Source organism: Mycetomoellerius zeteki, unplaced genomic scaffold, assembly GCF_001594055.1.
Source record: "Mycetomoellerius zeteki isolate Tzet28-1 unplaced genomic scaffold, Tzet1.0 scaffold62, whole genome shotgun sequence".
In the NCBI taxonomy this organism is placed as follows: Eukaryota; Metazoa; Arthropoda; class Insecta; order Hymenoptera; family Formicidae; genus Mycetomoellerius; species Mycetomoellerius zeteki.
The window spans coordinates 1,709,156-1,731,239 of NW_017257632.1; the positions used below are offsets into that span (position 1 = coordinate 1,709,156).

At 35.6% G+C, this 22,084-nt stretch overlaps 1 protein-coding gene across 2 annotated transcripts in view; it reads right to left on the bottom strand.

Annotated features, from left to right (window-relative positions):
- Nucleotides 1-1,583: 1,583 nt before the first annotated feature.
- Nucleotides 1,584-22,084, bottom strand: part of stum (mechanosensory transduction mediator stumble) — a 21,808-nt gene continuing 1,307 nt past the window's right edge. The window contains exons 3-9 of one of the 2 annotated variants that reach the window (XR_001936899.1): nucleotides 19,469-21,239; nucleotides 4,893-5,162; nucleotides 3,700-3,958; nucleotides 3,105-3,231; nucleotides 2,762-2,956; nucleotides 1,664-2,389; nucleotides 1,603-1,613 (exon numbers count right to left, since the gene is read on the bottom strand). Coding sequence is in view for 1 of the 2 variants with exons in the window: in XM_018457403.1 (XP_018312905.1) it covers nucleotides 2,265-2,389; nucleotides 2,762-2,956; nucleotides 3,105-3,231; nucleotides 3,700-3,958; nucleotides 4,893-5,162; nucleotides 19,469-21,239 (2,747 nt within the window). In the remaining variant the exon portion in view is untranslated. Of the gene's footprint in view, nucleotides 2,390-2,761; nucleotides 2,957-3,104; nucleotides 3,232-3,699; nucleotides 3,959-4,892; nucleotides 5,163-19,468; nucleotides 21,240-22,084 lie in introns of both variants that reach the window. The other variant, XM_018457403.1, reaches the window with a different exon arrangement.

The window sequence follows — 22,084 nt, forward strand, 5'->3', positions numbered from 1 at the left end:
TACGCATGATCGAATCCACGCGTGAAACCAAAGCGCGAGCCGGCGAATTCTGTTGGTTCGCGAGGCCTTCGACAAAAAAAAACAAAAATAACGCGATCTTGATAAGATCACATCAGTTGCTTGAAATAGAGCTACTTGGGCATGCGATCGATTTGCATGCTTATAGAAAGGCAGTAGTTTCGCTAGATCCTTTGTATTTCACGAGCATGCGCACATCTCTCTGAACTTGAGCACTTGTAACATCGTAATACGTGAAACGATGACGAACAACAACGAACTGTGCCAAATGAGCTTTTCCTCGTAAATCCAACTTTCGTTTGCTGTCCTTTTTCCTACCATTTTAACGATTGTTTCCTCTTCCATTTTAATCATTTTGCACGTGGAAGGGAAATCCAACTGCGTGACATCTCGTTTTAAATTAAAAAAATATATATTTATATATTTATATGTATATATATACGTTAGCAAAGTAGACGAACAAAATGTACTAAAGAGTAAACTGAACGGAAAAGATAATGGAGGTGTATTGTAAAGACGCATGTGCGAAAAGTAATAGTGATGGCAGAGGAGAAGAAGAAGGGAGAGAGCAAGAATTTCCAGAGGCAGGTGTTACATTAAAAATTGACGTAAGTAATGTATTTTCATATTTACAAGAGTTACGAGTATAAGTCTAATTGGGTAAGTCTCGAGTACTTGTACATATGTGTATGTGTATGTTACGCTTGTAAAAATATAAAGCGCGTTTTTTCAAAACGTAATTATCCCATCGATATCGCTTCAAGACCGCGTCTCCGGAGATTGCGGTAATCCCGCCCCGAAGATCCCAAGCTTAGCTATCGTATATAAGTCTAATATCTACTCGCGCACACCGGAATTCCATTTCGATATTGCGACAGTTACCGTCGTCACCAAATGCGATCTATTTCTCCGTAAATCATCCTCATCGACGCAACGAGTACATTTTGAAAGAACGCCTCGGTTAAAGATGCTTTCACTGAAAGCGATTAATCTTTAAGGACGTCTTCGGATTCTGATAGGCCGCGAAAATTACACGCGTACAACCGCCAGTTTTACAAAAAAACTGAACCTTACATCGACGAGAACGAAAGTTTTCGCTGCGTAGAAAAATACGAGGCGCTCGCGAAGTCTCTGTCTATTTTATGAAAGCATCAATCTTAATTCTTGCGAGAGCAAAATTTCCAGGAAAGGCGATGCAAGAAAATTGTTATAAAAGAAATTCGAGATTTTCAAATCTTCTTAGATCGATGAAGAAGCTCTGAGCTTCTTTAACCTTTCGGAAATTATTTGCTTCAATTAATTACATCGTTAAGAAATAATGCCAATTATTTATCGAGATCAAAAAATAATTTTCTACACTAAAAAAGAATTTACTAAATCTTAATATATATTTTTTTATTAGTACTAAATAAATATTTACTTACAGTAATACATATTTGCTCAATAAAAAAAATGATAGTTAAATTAAATTAATGGTTTTGTATCAAATAAATATATGTTTACATTAGTAAATATTTACTTAGAACTATCCAAATAAATATTTATTAAATTTTAGTATTTTTTTCAGCGTACAAATAAAACACGACATATAATGCCTTATTAAAATTTTAAAAAGATACAATATAATGTATAAGCGCCATAACACTAACTTCGGAAAAATAGAGTAGAGACTTTACTAGCATCCTGCATGAGAATCTCGGCGATACTTCCTTACGAGAAATTTCTCATTGAATTGAAGATTTTGATGCAATAACATGCTAAGCCGCGCCAGAGAAAAGTTTTTGTGCGGTGCAAGATTCCTCCTGGCTTATACTTACAGATTTCATTATATTAGCTCCGATAAAAAGGTTCTCTTTCCTTTTAAGAATAACGAGGAATAAATATAATGGAAGGAAAAAGGCACGAGACAAAGGTACCGTTTTAATAATTTACAACCTTTTTCAATGTCGAACTTTTCGTACGGTTTAGCATATTGTTGTCGCAAGTTTCTTAATTAATCTCCACTCTCTCCATCGTAACCGAGGGAAGTTTTTATCGACTAATTGTCTTCACAAATATGTATATATCGTCTTCACAAATATATATAACCGTTTGTACAAGATGCTTATATTCGCGTTAGCAATAGTTTTATTCGATAATCTTCAATTCGGAACGATTAAGCGAAACGCGAAGACTTGACGGATGAGATACAAAATATTTTTAGATAATCGGAGGACGGTCGCGCTCTCCTCTTTATTAAAAATGCATCATCGTGCTCTCTCCATCCCTCGCAGAGCTTGACTCGGCATGCCAGGAGGTTGGGCAGCTGGCTCACCCCCTCTCTCAGGATCACTGTTAGTGGCCTCCGAAATTTTGACCCGCTTGTATTTCCCTGTAATTTAATGTCGCTTTGTATGTCGCGTCAGGCATTGTGAAATTTTATTACATTCTAGTCTAGAAATCAAAAATTTTATCTAGATTACAAAAAGCATAAATTAGATAATTCTTTAGAAATAATTCCCGATCAATTTTAAATAAAATAACTTTTTTTCTCAATAAAAAAGTGATATTTAAAAAATATATAATATTTAAAAAAAAAATAATGCTTAAAATCTCACATAATCGTAAACAAATTAGATGTAGATTATTATTTTATATAATGAGTTTTAGGTAATTTGATGCGTATCGTGAATAAATTCGAATACTTTCGACTAGTAATTCAGTAGCTAGATGGTTTTATTTTAAGCTATCACAGAATGCTTACTAGCTAAGCGGACCATGGTGACGCCCCACCAAATGCTCCAGCCCCATCCGACGAGACAGAATAGAACGGTAAACATTTGGCCCACGCCCACGATGAGATTCACGATCAATGCACCGAGTCGTGATCTCACTCCGGCAACGGCGGAAAATCTCGGCTGTCCAGTGCATAGATTGAACAAGCCGCTCCAAACGGTTCCTAAGCGAATTCAATTAAATTATCAGAGAGGGAATACTGATTGTAAGGGATAAACCACTTGAATATTTAGAAAACCGATAATGGTGGCTTTTCAATGGAACACTTTGCTTTCGAGAGACGGTGGTATCAATGTTTAAATTAACCGTACCAGTGCCGGGTAGTAGGAAATTCCACACTAGGCAAAACCAGGCGAGAGGAACCGGCAGACAAGGAATAGCGCCTCGCATAACAGAATTATGTTCTACCAGAACATCCGGTATTTTAGCCTTCGGTACCTGCAACATTACGTATCGAGTTTTTATATATAAATAAGAAAAACTTTCTAGAAATGATCTCTAAATTGTTATTTTTGCCAGGTGGACCAACCGTGTTGTATCTCCCACAAGAAGTCTACTTCAAAAATATTCACTCGACTTGAAACTTTCTATGTCTTCGTTTTATTATATATAAGTCTCTCTGACGTAAAGTTTTTAAAAATAGTAAAATAAAAAACCTCAAAAAACAGTATTATAATTTTTGTATCATTAAAATCATAATTGCGATTTTTGTGATATTCGAATAATTACAACTTTTTGCAGAAAAAAATGACAGTAAATAATATTTCAAGAAAATTCCAAAACTGAAACTAAACTTTTAAAGATCGAACAAACTGCGACCATGAAAAGTTTAGAAATTGAAGGATGCAAAATGGCGGTTTGACTTCCTCGATGTAATTTTTATTTTAACAAAAGGTATCCATGTACCTCCGATAAAGGTGGCGGCGCCACGCTCGTAAGACTGTGCTTGGCACGTGTGTTTCTTGCGTGTTGTTGCGTGTCCGCGCGTTTGCAGCTGCATTTGCAACAGCTAAATGCGCGACGGCAGAGCACACCGCATCTTCTCTCGGGCGGACAGCAAACGGTAGGCTCGGCAGGGGCGATCCTCGATTTTCTCGTACAACACTTGAGCTCTCGTAATCTCTCTCGCAAAGACAAAGATTCTCGATCTTTCGTACGAACGCATCTGTCAGTAAAACGTTTCATAACGCGATTAAAATTTTGCAAATCCCCAAAATTCTTTCAAAACTCGCAGTGTCTCTAAATAATTCGATAACAGCAACAAACCACAAAGGTTTAAAAAAGAATTTGAGAAGTGACGTGATTCTTTTTAAATTATCGCGTCGCTTTTTGAAAGACGTCTTGAAAATTAATGTCTCTTTTGGTGAATATAAATTTTTATGGAGATATTAACGAAAAGCATTTGAGTAGTCTAAAACTGAAAGATTTCCAGAAGATTTCCAGAACAACTTCTGCTGATAGAAAGTCTAGAAACGGAAAATATAAATATATAATAGCAAAGTTGAGCAAAGAGGATAATACAGGAGAAAAGAAAGGAGGATATGTAGAAAGCAAAGAAAAATTACAAGAAATCGAGTTTCCAAAAAGTTCTGGAAGCAAGTTTGTGACTAACATTAAGTTAAGATAACAAGTTGTAGAGTGAGCCAAGTGAAACTAAGAATCAATATCATGAGATATCTTCGCGCGTGATACTTTTACAGAGAATTACTTTTTTTCTAATGTAAATTTCCTATTTTTATCATGTCATTTTTGTCTGCCTTTAAAAATGTTCTACTCTCTTGATATAATAGTATTTAATATTCTATTTGTAGGATAAGATGATACAATTTCGAACGTCAACAATTCTGTACAAAATAAAATTTAAATCCAATTTTCGAAGTTTAAGTTTAATTTCTTCCTGTTTGATTCCTTTCAATACTCTCCACACACTGAGATCAGTTGAACCTTTAAAAAATTATAATAGATTATTTTATTTCGTTCGGAATTATATCAGGTTCGACATTGTACCATATTACCCTGCATGACGCGAATGCCATTATTATTCAGTGTAACGAGAACGTAGCGCTTGATCGAGTAAAATTCAAATCTTTAAACGATACCTGCATCGCGCCTTTAATTTCGACCAGCACGACAACGCGTTTGTTGTAGGCGGCGATGCATCGAGCACGGGGGTTGCAATAGGCGGCGAGATATCGTTGATCACCGTTGTCCTCTCTTGATTTCTGGTCCATAGGAGACCCTTGGGATCCCTGCGGCAAGCGAGACACCTCATACTGGAGCAGCACTTGCAGTAATGACTCAAGGATGTTCCCCAACGTGCCAACAATTTTTTACTATCGTTTTGCTTTTTGTTACTGGATGCCAAGACACTGCAATAAAATCAAGCCACGTCATTATTTATTTTTTTTTTAGACTAAGCTGAGGAGTAAAACGTGCATACATTTAATTTGAATAACTGATCACTTAAATTGTAAATTAATTTATATAATGGCATATATTTATTATTTCGAAATATTCAGGAATAAATATATGTACACATATAGATAATTCTTGATAGAATATAGAATTATAATATACTACATTTAGAATTACACATTAAATAGTTTTTCCTTAAAATAAGAAAGAAAATCCTTAAAATAAAAATGATGAAAAATATTTATCGTTTAATTTACTTTATGCACCGTTAATGTCTGACAATTTATTCCTGAAAGATTATTATCGATTTTGCATTAGCTGCATAGACTATTAGCACCTATATACACCTATATACATGCATATGAGTCATATGTAAAATGTATAGTAATATCAGAAAGAGTATTGATTACGTTAACTAGATTCTCAAGGAGCGAATTATTCTCGCGACGTAATATTTAGATTTACTTAAAGGCGCAAATTTTATATTAATGAAAATCACAGTCTTCTTTAAACACTAATAAAATATTAGTTTACGTCAATAGTTTCAAATATTTTAAAATTAAATAGACAACAGTTACAAGTTGAATAGAAATTACAAGCCATTGTACATAAGTGCACATTTAAAAGTGTAAATCCCTATTTACTAGCGAAACGCGTTTCGTGACTCAGGGTACCCACCCGCGGGCCAAGCCGCAATCGACGAAGAACAGAAGATTCCTCACATGAGGCTAATCGTAACACAAAATCCTCACGCATACCAAAGCGGTGCACCTCAAAGCCGCGCAGGTCCCATCCCTCTGTCCGCGCACGCAATCGCAATCAAGGAAATCCCTTACCTACACGCAACAGCTTCGCAGGATGGAGAACCACCTTTTGGGAACTTTTTCGGGAGCGATCGGTGAACGTCGATGACGCGATTGCCAATCTCGAACTCTCGATAAGCACCCCGACGGCAGACCCACGCGGAGACAAGCAGAAACATCGGCGAAGATTAAGCCGCCCGAGAGTGGCGATCGAGCACGAGGACGATCGCGAGGATTGATGAGGGCGGAAATAAGACCACGATAGCGGTTCGTAAGTCAACGAGCGGCCATCACCGGCGGCCGGTCTCCAGTGACTTCGGTCAGTGATTGCGGGTGCCGCAGTCGCGGCAGGACGTGGCCGACGAGGGTGGCAGGGCGAGGGTGCGAGGCCGGCCACGACCGGTCACGCAAAGATTTTCAACCTTCCCTTCACGTTCCCAATCCCCGACCCCGCGAGCTGACCGCGAAATCGATACGCGCGACACGAAGTTCTTTACCTTAACCGGCCGGTTTTCAAGGCGGCCGCGGCCGCGGCCGATTTTCTCCCCGGAGCGCGTAGCGTCGCGTCGCGACGCGCGTGTCGGTGGCTGCACGGCATTAAAGCCGCGCTTGTAATTCGTCGTTACCTTAACCCTTAAAAGGATAGCGAGCACTTTCGCTGATAGAAGGAGGGCAGTTGCTGCTGGATTGATTGTGCTTATTTTAAAGTTACGATATCACACTCGTTCGTGCATATAAAGTTGGAAGACTCTCAAGTGACAACAATATTTGTCTTTCGCGATAAAAAAAATGTAACATATTTTTTTTAATATGTATTTCTTACTAATAACAAACAAATGACATTGAAAATATTTGAGAAAAAAAATTTTACAACAAAAATATATTACATGTCGTTTATAATAGCTATATACATTTTTTTAATTTTTACTCTAGATTATTATAAATTATAATATGTTTACTTATATTGAAAAAAATACAAAAACTACTAATTCAATTTAACTATTTCTTTTTATTGATTAAATATTTGTTTATTGTAAGTAAATATTTACTTGATACTATTTAAAGAAATGTATTAAAATTTAGTGAATTTTTTCAATGTATATATTTTTTAATTCTTTTATTTCATCATAATTATTTATTTTACATCATATTCAATTTTTGATATTTTTTCAAGCCTGAGAAAAAAGAATTTATTTTTTCGAGGAATAAGATTTCTTATCGACCGCCACGAGTGTTATAAACCGCGATCGTAAACTGATAGATATTGGTAAACAGTAAAATATTAACAGCCAACTTCTGTTGCCAGTTCACGACAAAGAATATTATGCTATTATGCGCTGAGAAAATTGTGAGAAAAACGATGCTCAGCGTACTCCGATAAATTTTCAGTTCCGTCAGTTCAATATATTTTCACGAGAAATTTTTTGCGAGCACTTAAAAAATCCACTTTTCACGAGAGACTAGAAGATATTTTATTATTTATAACGTGAACTTAATAATTTATTTTCTATAATTATCTACTTTTTTATGCTCTTTGTTCGTTGATTGTTGAAATTTTTTGTTAACATAGAAACTTTTTTGTATCTTATCTTTCATATTTCTATTTTACATTCCCGCAGCTTCAAGGAATTAAATTAAAAAATTTCTCGCCCACATCATTGCGACGAAATAAACCTTCGCGCTCCTCCAAAGGGAAAAACTTATCCGCCCTAAAAGGAATTAACTCAGCGGCACACTAAAAGCATGCTGGTTGGATGATTATATAGCTGAATCATGATTCACGACACGCTCGACAAAACCATTAAAAGTTGCACATGTCTGAAAGTTCGTATTCCACCATTTGTGCCGCTGATTAAAGAGGCATGGCGGCGGAGGGGTCGAAAGGGAGGAGGATGGCAAAAGCGGCAGAAAGTTTGCGCAAAATGCAGTGTCATTAAAGCGCAAATACCGCGATCTACTTCGATGTGAATAATTTTGTGCCGTGCCGAACACTTTCCCCTGTAATTGCGCCACTAACGAGAGCAGAGAATCGCAGAAATAAAATCCGCGCGCGGATTATCTTGGGAATCAGAGCGTCTTTTTTCAGAGGTTTCACGTCGGTCTCCGGAGGATGTGCCTTCTAAATGAATGAAATTCGCCTTAACTAAGGCATTGCCCAACGAGCGTTCTCCGTAATTTAATTAATCGGTCAGATCGATCTCGCGCACGTTGCCGCAACAACGCGCACATTGTGTCCGGGAATAATGCGTGCTAATTCTCGTTATTTTTGTTTCCTCATTTTCTTCGCTGAATCTCTAGCCTGTGATTCTTAACATAACATCAAAGATCATAATTTTTGATGAATCTAATGGTAGAATATTTAATTATAAGACTTGTAGGATTAAAAAAAAATATTCCCAGGAATTTTTGTAATTAGAGAATAATATATCGGTTGCAACATTGATACAAACAAAAAACAATATTAAAATTAGAAACAGGACCGTTTATATAAATAAAATTTGTTAAAAAATTTAAAACAAAACGCCTAGAAAAAATATGGAAGATATCACTCGTTTGCTAACAACAACCTAATTAAAAAATTGTCACTTTTAAGTTATTTACAAAATAAAAACGGAAACACAAAGAAAGAAAGAAAAAGCATACTTTAAAAGAACATACTTTTATTTTATAATCAATTATTATAACAAAATTGTATTTTAAAATTAATAATTTTAATGATTCAAAGCATTCAAACTTATTTTCTGGAAAATTTTGAATCGTGTCGTTGTTGTAGTAAATGCGCAATATAATAAAAGGGATCTGGCGTTGCGTTTACTATCGGATTGCATGTAAATCGGCTTTTACCAAAAGGTAGATTCGGACGCAATGAAATGAATGCTATACTTCAGATCTACAGCAATTGTTTCGTGTCGCGCGAGCGGCATTATCATTCGCACAAATTGTAATAACTGTCGTTATAACACAAAGCTACAACAGCTCGTCGCCTTGTAAAACAGCGGCTACGTGTCGTGCCGCATAAATGTAACGGGAACAATCCCAGAAATTTCTTTACGCACGTAAACATAGTTCACCAAGGAGCGCAAAGGGCGAGTGATTAAGTGGTGATTACGACACACATGACTGACCCCATTAGCACGTATCTCAATAATAATAAACGAGATATTAATCACATCAGAAAACTTTCGTTAAAACAAACAGATTGTTGTTGAATAACAATTAACAATATTTTCTCTCACGAGCACGTTCAATCAATTTTTTTAGTTTGGCAGAAATTGATAGCGACAAAAATATGTGACATATAAATTCTGCTACATTCCAAAAGTACCTTTGAATTGCGATAGCAGCGTGACAAGCAAAATTAATAAATGAACAAGCGTGACAGATCGTTAGTAATAAAATGTTATACGCTTGTTCGCAATTTGGAGCACATTTTTCAGTATTATATTGTGCTCGGAAATAACGCGAGAGCTTTTCGCATCGCTATCAAAATCGCTCGCGTTAATAAATATGCGTTAAAGGTCTGAAATGAATTTTTCTTAACATGTTATTAAGCGAAACTTTTCATTTAACGATCCCACTGAAAGATATGAATTTCTGACATTAATAATAACGTAGAAAAAAAAAGAGAAGCAAGATATTGATATGTTCAATCCTAATGTAAAAGCATATTTATCAGTAATATAATCTATTCGTTACTCTCCGACGAAATTCACGGATTATTAATGCAAACGAATTAATAATGCAAACCGCCTGCAATTCCGTGCTCCTAACTGTCGCGGCATGCAAATATAAAAATGCGTGTGGACTCCGTTTATTTATAGCTCGCATGGTGCCGTCTACAGATTAAAAATAGTTTTTCTATCGATTAATATTAACTTAATCAATGCTCGCGAGAAGGATGTGACCGGAGAGGAACACGCGAGAGAGAAATTGTAATTGAGGTATTCAATTCCATCGCGGAAGAGAGAGAGCTTATCTCGAGTATGTATATTAATGTTCTTATGCAATTGTCAAATTGTAAACGTCACGTGTTTTAAATAATAAAGCCACGCAACATGCAAATTCGAATATTCAGTTGCTGCTTATCTATATTATGACTCGCTTCACTGTAAAAAGTGCAATATTTAACATGTTTAAAGCATCTTTGCAAAACAAATGTTTAACAATAAAAGATATTTCAATTTAAAACGCTTTAATTTTAAAAAATTCCTCTTTGTCTATCAACATTGCAAATTGATGCACCTTCCTGACACATATTCCGTTGCTGGTTACAAGGATAAGGAAGATGCAATTATCCTAATCTGCAATTAAAGTGGACTGAAAAGGAGCAAAGGTAACGAAAGAACGAGGATCAGAAGGAGGTAAATGTATATGCAAATCACATTGAAATTTGTTTCGCTCGATCTTTAATAACGCATTCTCGCATCTAATATTCTTGGGTTGCACGATGTATACTGTGAACGTTTCCCGCGCGTTATCAAGGATCAACGGGTGAATTATGTCGAATTGTGGGAAATGACCTGCTGGTTTACATAAAAAAAATGCAAGTGTGTATTAATAAAGCGAAAGCGAGTCACGTGCGATTGTATTGAAATTAATGGTTTATCTAGAACGAAGTAATTGAATCACCCATGCATACGATTATAAAGAAACGTATAATAAATATTAATTATACTAATAATATTGATAATTTAAAAAAAAACGGTATAATTTTTGCAAAATCTTTCGTTTCTTTTAAATAAAATAAAAAAGCTTATTGTGTTTTTCTTGGAAAAATTACAATATAACGTAATTTCAGTAGAAAAGTCGACGCGATGGTCAGACGGACGAAATCTGTCGGATTATATTAAAAATGTATTTGTTATCATAGTTTCCAATTAAAATTAGAATTTTAAAACAAATTCTTTTTCTCAAAACGTGCAAACGAGTATTTGCCAAAATCAAAATCCCACAAAATGTATTTAAATAGAGAATTAACCCTCGAACGGCACACATGGGTCATTTGTATCCCACTCGATTTTAAGACTCTTAAAGTGCTCGAAAAGTTCACACATGTTCTTTAAGGTCTCTACTAAATTATTCTGCTATGTAGATGTTGGAAAAAAAGTTGGGGTGGCATAGGGTCAGGCGCGCAGGTATATGAGAAATAAGAATGTTAAAAATTGCATGGACATGAATGAGGTGCCATGGGTGCCGTTCGACGTTTAATAGCGCAATAATTCAATCTACCGTTATACTTGCCGCACATTTCCATAAATATCTACGTTTGATACGTATAAAAAGGTACTTGTGTCCGATTATTTTTCAACACCGCGTATGACTCAACGGATGCGGATCAGCCAACTAAATCGGATTATCGCGTGATGCGAAAACACGTGCTGCCTCACCGCATTCTTTTGAATCCATTAATCCTTCTATGCGGTTATTTAACACCGTCAGTCTCGATGAGTCTTTCCTTTCATGAAACAGAGAAACTATCCTGAATACATAATATACATTGCAGGAAAAGATGGTGGCTAAACGAATGATCGATCAGTGCCTCAATCAAAGACTCGCTTGTCATTTTCGGACGTACCAGCAGATCCCAACGACGTAGATCGCCGCGACGGACAAATCGCAGGTACCGTGGGGGAGGGCGGCATGACCGAAAATCGACGTAACGTGGCAAGTGACCGGTGAGGCGTCGCGGCGCGGCGCGTCGCGCCGCGTCGCGTGCGGCCAAGGTCGACCCGTACCACCACTTGTATTTCACTCGCTTCGCCTGTGTGCTCTCGTTTCTCTTTATAGCTACCACGACATCTAAGCCCTGCGCGAGAGCACTTCCCCTAATTCGCCAATTGTCGCACTTGTAGAAGAAAAGAAAAAGATCCGCGCGAAAGCTGAGCTCAAAAGCTGAGCAGTGTTTTACTAGCCACTTTGTGAGGGTGAATCACTTGGGTTCAATTATGCAGATATTCAAAATGTATTTTTCTTGAATGCACTTTATGGACTTACTTGCTGTATCAGTCAAAAGTGAGAATAATATATATATATGAAATAAACATTTTAATACTTTTGCCAAAAAGAGGAATATATTATACTTGATTATATTGTAATATCTTAGTAATTATTTATTGTTCCTTTTTTGATTAATACACAAGAATAATAATACCATTAAAGAAATAAAAGAGATACTATTTTAATGTGAGGAATAGATGAATAAAAGTTAGAAAATATTGTTTTATAGGAATTTTAATAATTATTAATTTAAATATTAATTAATATGTTATTGTTTATTTTCTATCTGTATTGAAAGTAAGTTTAAGTTTTAAGAAACATTCTTCGAAACAATTTGTATATAAGGGTACTACAGAAAGTGAATAAAAATTGCCGCGAACAGTAATTTAATCGCTTAGATATCGCTGTGAATTACCAGTGAGATTTAGTATCTAGCGGCTATTATGCCATTAGTGTGCAAATTCGTGGTCAGCAATTTACCGCGCCATTCTCAATTAGACGAATCACTCTTCGATAAGTTGAGTCTGCATTTTATTTCTTACCACCTCAAATTAGTTCCATTTTTCTTCAGATATAATCTGACTTTCGTGAAAGCAATTCTTCTTATACAATGTTAAAGTGGAGACACCCTCCCTGTTACGTAAAACTTCCATGATCGATTCTTACTTGTAGAAGTCTAATCGATTGCGTAAAAAAGGCGTTTTATTTTTTAAACGTCAGCTGTTTCCAAAAGAGTTACATGATTGATTATGGATAACTTATGAAAAATGAAAAACATAACGAAACTATGATGGAAACGCATTCAACAGTCGTTGAAAAATGAACTTCTTGATAAAGATGGGAAATTCAGACGATGTAGAAAGGATATATGATAAGATGACCAACACTTTAAGAAGACAAAGAGGGACACTTAGAAAAATTCAATATTAATTGTAATAAAATTTTGATAGATAGATATTTGTTTAATCTCTGGAGGACCAGAGGCCTCTTTAGGGACCGTTAGTAGTGCCGCCTTTTTCGCCACTCATGATATTGACAAAAAAATTCTAGTCCTTAAAATAAAAAAATCGATCAAAAACATACCGGTCTTCAGAAGGTTAATAACTGTTAACAAAACATATAAACAATATCATATTATATTTAGGAATAACTATATAGTAACACCTAATGTATAACATTACATGTGATTACAACAAAAATTACGTCAAGTTATGAGATCACATTTTATTTCTTTTTTTAAATTGTACTTTTCTACTAAATGTATTTTTTATGAATAATATCCGGGTTATTAAATAAAAAATTATAACATTCTTCATATATATTAGTTGAAAATTATATTTCACATTTATTATTTTCACTTATTATTTCACATTTATTGTTTTTAAATTTAAAAGGGGAACAATTTATAATCATGTTTTTAATTTGGAACAAAATGTGGGACTGTCCTTCCTAAGGGGACGGTTAGTCACTAAGATATATGGGAGATCGTTCTATTTTCTCACGTCGTAGAAAGATACTTGGAGGAAATGTTTCATAAAAGAAATAGAACGCCATATATTTGTCGTGAACAATCGCGCATTGCATTTTTCACAACACGACGTATCTTCGTAACAAAAAGAAGTTTTAGCGTTCCACAAAACAAAAGTCAACGAGAGATCGTGGGCGAGTTGGCTCGCGTGCGAGATCAATCGTTAGATACAAGGATGGACTTTCGTACTTACATCCTTGACTTTTTTTTATGTAACGAATTCTTTGGGCAAAATTGTATTATATTTCTTCGAAAAGAAAAAAGGTTACTGATTTCTCAAAGCAAGAGATGTAAAATAAAAGTATTCGTTTGTTTTATTTATATTTTTATATATTGTTTAAAATAACTTCAGAAAACATTTTTTACATTTCTTATGAGATAGTTCAGAATTAAAATATGGATTTGAAAAATTTATTAAATAAATGAAAAAATTATTGACAGATGAAACTATGGAAATATACTGCAATTAGCAATAATAAAATTAAAATATGAATTTGAAAATTAAATAAATAAATGAAAAAATTATTAACAGATGAAACTATGGAAATATATTGCAATTAGCAATAATGAAATTAAAATATGAATTTGAAAATTAATTAAATAAATGGAAAAATTATTAACAGATAAAGAATTGGCTAAGACACTCTTCCCGGAAAGTTGAGAGCGAACCCTGGCTGAGGTAATATTTTTCGCAATAAATTATTTTCTCTCTTTCTTTCTAATTTATTTAAGGGGGGATTATTAGCGTTTCAGAATGATTATGTTGAAAGTCCGAAAGTATCGGCGCGCAATCATATCTGGAATAAATTGATTTAATAAAGAATATATAATGCATTATTCGAAACATTTAACTTTGACCGATCATGGCTTTCTTTATCGTATTTCGTCATTCGGCTTTCTTTGATGTATTCATACATACAGTCGTGCCTAAAATTCTTATAATGTTTAACAGATAAAACTATGGAAATATACTGCAATTAGCAATAATAAAATTGCGCAAACCGTATTCTGAAGTATATACTGGGTCATTAAAAGAAAATTAATTAAGTTGTAATGGAATACATGAATAAATATCGATTCACCTACACTTCGTCTACGCTGTGTGTGTGTGTGTGTACATGATATAAATACAATAGATTTGAAATAATTTACAACTTTTATAGTTTACTTTCTTCTTGACTTAAAATATTTCTTTCATATCAAAATAACGCGTTCCTTCGAAATATGCACGCAAGCAACAGAAGCAAAACAAATATTCTTACACATGTGAGAAAGAAAATAAAAAAGATATGATAAAGTTTTATAACTTCGTATAATTCGTGAAATTCGTATAATTCGAAATTCTTTCATAAACCAAAAAAACAATTTTGTTGAAGTATTAAAAACTTTAGATAGATATAGGTCTGAAAATTTTGTTGATCATTAAAATAATTATAGGAAATTCAAACATGATAAGCAATATTATTAAAAGTTTTACATTCTAGCAACCAATTTGAATTACTTAATTATCTTGATAATCTAACAAAATTTATATTTTTAGATCTTTATCTTTAGCAAAATTGTTCTTTCCGTGTAGGAGACTATTTAGTAAAGTCCGCCTTTGCTCGCATGGATACCACATTTCAAGTGTCGCGAATCAACGAGATCTGAAACTGAAGCGTGCGATTATTTTAAAAAACTTCCGGAATTTGTTTTGCGAGATTAAGTTATACTTATTAATAGCGCTTATAGCACTGTCACGCTATTGCGGTCTTGTGAGTCATTGGAACGTAACGTGGCCAGTAATAATAGGGAGTTTTTGCAATAGCATTTATCCAGATACAGTGAATACTAAGGTCAGGTTATCTTCTTCTTAACAACTAATTAAGAAAAGGATAGCGTGACTTTAGCGTTCACCGTATCTGGATTCACGTTATTGCAAAAACTCCCTAATATCACACGAAATTACGGTGTGAGATTCTCTCGCGCAGAAAGAATTTAATCTCCATACAATTACGGGAATAATAATCGCTCGCAATGGTTGTGCAACGCAAGACTCGCGCGAGTTCGATACGTTCACGACTTTGAGGAACTGATCGCTGCCAATGTCCTAATTGATCCACGCATGCAGATGAATGTGTAACGTGTGGATATAATAAATAATGAATGAGGTGCAATGTACCTTCCGATCTAGCGCAGCTTCATTAATTATTCATCAAAATCTAATTTCAAAGATGAGGGGAAGGAAATGCTAAATGAGCTGATTATATTCAGAAGGAGAGTGAAATTTAGTTTTGAAAACCTTATCTCGGGATCATTACAGAATCGATTTAACATAAGTGAATTTTAATAATAAAATTTATCGATAAAAAAATATTTAGCGTTTTTTAACAAAATAAATCTTCTTGATATCAAAAAGATAGTCGACATTTTCTAAATCTTATATCTTTTAGCGAAATTTTAGTAAAATTATTTAAGAATTTAAATACCTAAGTATATATATTAAATAAATACATATTAGAAATATTATAACATTTCATGATCAATACAATTTTTATTTTAATATCTAAAATTAATCGAGCACCCCCATATGTTATAATTTTATTTTACGGCGATTTTAAAATTAAATTTCTCAAATATTTGTGTGATTATCACGAAAAAACGATAATCAACATTAACCACGTTGATTCCGCAATATTTTGAACGTTGATGGTTGAACGAGTGTCGAAGGTATTTTTATTATTAAAGCGCCTTGTCCCGGGACGGGCAGCCATTATGACGGCGAAGAAGGATGGTTCGGAGATTCTAATTTATTATCCCCTTGAGCTAACCCACGGTAGCTCGTCGATGTAAATCCCAGCACGATCGATAGACACACCTCGGCCGCTTCGACCGAAGGTGGAGGTTTATAACTAACCGGGGTGAAGGAACTCTTGAATTTTGCGCGACTGTAGATAGGACGGGAACTTCCTTGGCCTGTTCGTGTCTTAGCTGGCGAAGCAAAAACTTTCTGCGGAAGCGTACGTCTTTTCACGGATACCGCTCATATATTTATTCCACAATAAAATCGCCTGCTAGTCATCTGCGAAGGACTTCCAAATTATCTTTTAATAAAAAAATAAGAGTTCTTCAATTTTTTTTAAATAATCAATGTTTCATTTAATTTTCTGATCCAATTTCGAGTCGGCGATCGAGTGGATATTTGTAAACACTACGTATTTAAAAAAATGTTTTATAAAGAGGATTAGCTTATAAAGAGGATTAACTTCGAAATTTGCGTTATTTACGCGACAGGGAAAAAATGGTTCTTCAAATTTTTTTTAGATAAACGATGTCGCATTTAATTTCCTGATCCAATTTCGAGTCTGCGTTCAAATTGATATGACATTTGCAAATACAAAGTATTTACAAACACATGTTTTTTATCCTCTTTTCCAAAGAGGATTTAGCAACCGCGAAATTTACGTTATTTACGTGACAGGACAAAAAAGATTCAGATCCAAACACGGAGAAAGTTTCGACGCAGGGCAGAGAATTCGAGAGATTCTTCACTATTCGAGAGTTTCTGTCATTCAAGCAAATGACTTATGTTAATTCTCAATCGAGAGAAATCGTTATATGTGTATGCATATCATGGTTATACGTATCGTTAGTATGAATAATGTCTACAAAAGTACACAAACAGAAAGCGTTTAGAATTATTGTATTAACTTGATAATTTCATGATTTAAGAGGAGAATTATCCATACAATTTTTAATTCGAATATTTCTCGCATTTTATGGTCAGAATGACTGAGATCACTGCAGAAATTGCTGCTTTTACGTATATATAATCTGTTCAGTCTTTAGTTCTCTTTCTGAGAAGAGAAAAAAGCAGATTGATTAATCGCGACGACGTGCGAAATATGTTTGCGGCCACATGAAATAAATTAACCGACAGACCAACTGCCAAAATTAATTATCTCATCAAGAGTCACTCAGACTCACCTAAATCACGCGATCGCAATTAAGTCCAACGGTAAGTTTGTCTTGAGGAGCACTAAACGGGAAGTGAGCTTGGAAGCGTCTTGGAACGCTGAATAAATAACTGCGCAGTAACGCAACGGCCCTGCGATTTGCTTTGAGATACCCGTGAAATTACTGCAATACTATACACAGTACAACGAATGACGCGATCTACCGTGTATATATAATCATCAGAAATTCGATATACAGTCGTTGTAATAAGACATGACTTGACCAAAGCATGAGATGCCGGTAAATTGCGACAAACGGAATTGGCTTTTATATATATAAAAGGCAATAAATTCTTGTACAAAATTATAGCAACATTCAACCAAGGAAGAAACCGATTTTATAATCTAAGTTTTATCTTTGTATATAAGATATATTGAACTATAAACTCATTTTATTCTCGCAATTTAATTGAGTTCCAAAAGTGCGATAAAATATCTTAAAGATTTATTACAGTATTTTTAATTTGCGAACATTAAATATAATTGGACTTACATTATTAAACTTATAAATTATACCCAATTGAATTATTTTTAACCATTTCTAGGTCGTCACTTAATACTCACAAAGATAAAGATTCGAGCTTAGAAATAAATTAAAAAATAGCTTATACAGCTATCTCATAGCTGTAGAGCAGAGAATACTTTTGTTTTCTAGAAAGTTTCGAAAGAACTTTCAGCAATCAAATAAGTAGTTCGCTTGGACGTCTCCAGCGAAAAATTAGAATCGAGTATCGAATCGGAGTAATTACACGTGAAAGTTGAAAAGTTTCAGAGGGTGATGCAATTCCGGTCACTGCTATTCTTTTCAATATAAAACAATCACGTCACGAAAGTTTTTTATTCATTTAATAGAGAACGATGCCTCGGTTCCGTGCCGTCCAAGTGGATAGAGAGCGATGCCTCGTTTTCGTGCCGTTCAAACCGAAAAAATTCATCTTCTGATCTGATCACAACTCATTCGAAGCGCAACCTAGATCACGCTCTCGCAAGGCAAATAGCTTTAATTTTACATCGATTATATGAGCAAAAATAACGCGAATTAGCAGATAAACTCACGCGTGTACATTTCAATTGACGTATCACGCGACTCGTATAAAATGAAGAAATTTATAAATTCAACAATCGCCAATCCGCTTCCTCATTAAAGATTCGTGTAAATATATTATTCTATGATGTATTTAATACGCTTAACAATGCAGATCTAATTATCATATAATGATATAATGAATTAACGTTATTAATCACCCGTGCAGTAAATGTATATTTTTTAATTGCGTGCTATTAATCTCTCTGACAATGATTGCATTTAATTAATTACAATTCAAATAAAACAAACTGACGCCGTAAGTATAGCGGGAAAAAAGAGAAGGATAAGAAGAAAGAAAGGGAAAAAAAAGTTTAGCTGGAAATAGGAAACGCAGTTAAAAAGCGCATTTATAGTTTTCTTTTTAATTAAGACTTTAAACTTTGATGTATATAACCAAAGATTAATTTAACAAAACATTTCGTAAAAATAACTAAAAAATTGTAAGATATTTATTTCATTTGAAATCCATCCCAAAAATCTCACATATTAGATAAAATAAAAAGGAGATCTTTTATGATTATTTGAAGCTGCTTTTGAAAATTATATTTAAGTAAAGTATCTCGAGATACTTTGACAGTGTATTTACGTGCAAAAATGTTTATTTTTGTGAACAATATGAGATAATTAACTGACAAATAATCGACGCAGAATTTACTTAAACTGGAAATTCACAAGAAATATTATTATGCACAAAGAACTATCTTGATCGAGCGGCAGTTTTCATTCATGTGTGTTTAATCTCATCACAATCGATTTTCACTTACAATTAATATTAAAGAGAAAAAATGTGAGATATATCGATTTTCACGCACAATGTGTAATTAAATAGAATAATAAAATCAAGACTCACGCTGGTTCTCCGTTCTGCTCGATGCGGACGATGTTGCCGCTGAGAGTCTCGATCTCCTGCGGCCGCTTCACCGTGTGCACACCCGTTTTCTCCCTCGGCGAGGACACCCCTCTGACCGTGTTCACGCTCACCCCCGTGTCCGTCGACCTTACGCTCTCGATCGAGTCCGTGGACACGCCAGTGGACGATTTCAGGGACGCGTCGCTACCGCGATTCTCGTTCCTTGTTCGAACCACAGCATCACTGTTCACACCTGCGTTCACTGCACCGACTGCGGGATTCACATTGTTACTTTTTGCCACGTTGTTCGTCATCGTACTGTTGCTCATTGCTGTCGCGTTATTCACTGTCTTCGCCTCTTCGGTCGCTTTGACCTTCAAGTCGTTCTCCATCACCGTGGGCATCTTATCATTTGTTGGAACGTCACGACTCGCGGTTGTCTTGCTACCCGCAGAACCACTCTTGATCTCCGTCGTCGAAGCAGTTTTCAATTCTTCCGGAGCCTTCCCGTCACTTGGTCTGGGCCCGCGAGCATTCTGACTGTTTCTGCCAGAACGCTGATTGGCAGAGGACTGATTACTGGTACGCGATTCATCATTCATTCTAACGCTCTTCATAGATTGACTAACGCTACCGCTCTTTGAGTGACCTCCAGTGCTAACCTCCGCACCGACAGGAGAGTCCTTCTTATCGTTTCCAGGATTAATTCCAGGATGAGTTGTCTTGACCGACTGATTGTCGACAAACGGCGAGGACTTCTGGCTCGTCGATGCTGCATTCGGTATCGAAGGCATCGGCGACTCGCTTTTGGATGCAGAAGAAATAGAGGACTTGAGTGTTCCGTCGGACCGTTCCTTCTGCTGATTCGTCGTTGAGCCATCATTACGCTCCACGAGAAGTGTGTTCGCGTCGATGTGCAGTGGTTGCACCGCTGTGGTCGTCGTGGTGTTCACCAACCGTTCACTAGACGTGCCGATAGTCTGCGAAGTCTGCTTCAAAAGATCTATAAGATCCACATCGTCCGTATTGGCCGAGGAATTACCATTCATTTCATTTTCCTTCGAACTCAGTTCAGAAAGACCATTCTGAACTGATTGGCCTGCTTGTTTGTCGCTCTTGCTTTCTTTCGCAAACCTTTCCGTCTTTCCGATGCTCTGCTCGGGCATCGAGATAAACCTGCCGGTATTCGACGAACCGTTTGTTGCTTTGCTCGTCTTCAGGGGAATCTTTGATGGTGAAAGAAGGCGTTCCTTGCTGGGACTTCTACTCTGATTGTCCTTTCGAGCAGCGGCGTTGTTCTTCTGCGGCGACGTTGTTCTTCTCAATATCTTCGTAGGAGATTGTTTCGTGGTGTTCTTTCCTCTTATATTCGATCGAGGGGTCGTCTTCTCCGGTTTCGTCGGAGTGCCTTGGATCGGCGAGAGTCGCGTCGAGCCTTTTGTCGGTTGTCGGCGCGTCGCTGTCGAGTTATTATTGAGATTACTAGTGGAATTGGACATGAAACGAGTCTTGGTCTCGGTCAGATTCGTATGACTCCGGGAGTCGGATTTGTTCAAACGCGTCTTCGAGTCGTTCAGCCGCGACTTTGAATCGGTCGCGTTCAATCGATTTCGTGAGTCCGAGACATTTAATCGCATCCTCGAATCGACTCGGCGACCAATCTTCGGTGACGGCGAACGCTCGCTGTCCTTTGTCAAGGAGGTGGACCGCTGACGATAAGTCGGCTGCGGTATCAGACTTCTTCTGGGACTGTTCTGTTGCGACAACGACACTGCAAGACATAAACAAGTGATTTAACAAGGAGTATCGTTGACAAAAATCATATTTTGATGGTAGTAAAAAACACTGAGAAAAAAATTTTTTATTAAGGTAAAACGGGGTAATTTGAATAAGTTAACAGAAATTGAGAGAGAGAGAGAGAGAGAGAGAGAGAGAGAGAGAGAGAATATACGACCTCAATCTTTTATACAATTTGAAAATTTTGATTAACTTATACAAATTACTCTATTTTACTTTATTTGTGTATTATCTACACAGAGAGAAGTTTTTCTTTTTAAATTTACTCTGAAAATATGGTAGTTGTGATACAATACAATATTTTAAAGATTTTTACCATGCACTTCAATAAAATTAATCAAACTTATTTTATACCTTATTGTAATTTTAATAATAAATGAGAAATTTACATTAAAAAAAAAAATTCTTTCAAGTACAATGTTATCCCATGACTATCATATTTTCACACGGAAAAAAAATGTTTCTGGCTATAGCTAATTCTGATTAGCTGAAACTGCATTAGCTACTATAGCTATGAAATTTGCTAATACGTACAAAGGATTTGCTGCTGTAGCTAATATAAGGACGTGATAGCAAAATATGCATGTCTGTTACAGATCGATTTATTTAGCAACATGAAGTTAGTTGTCATAGTTATTGGATATGTCCGTGTAAAAGAAAATTGTCTCTACCACAACTAAATATGGTTTGCTGAAACTGTACTTGCTACCAAATTGTCTATTACACAGAAAACGTTTGCTGCAATGATCAATACATCGACATAATAGCAAAATGCTTGTCTGTTACAATGATAATATTTAGACCTCACAGCTAATGGAA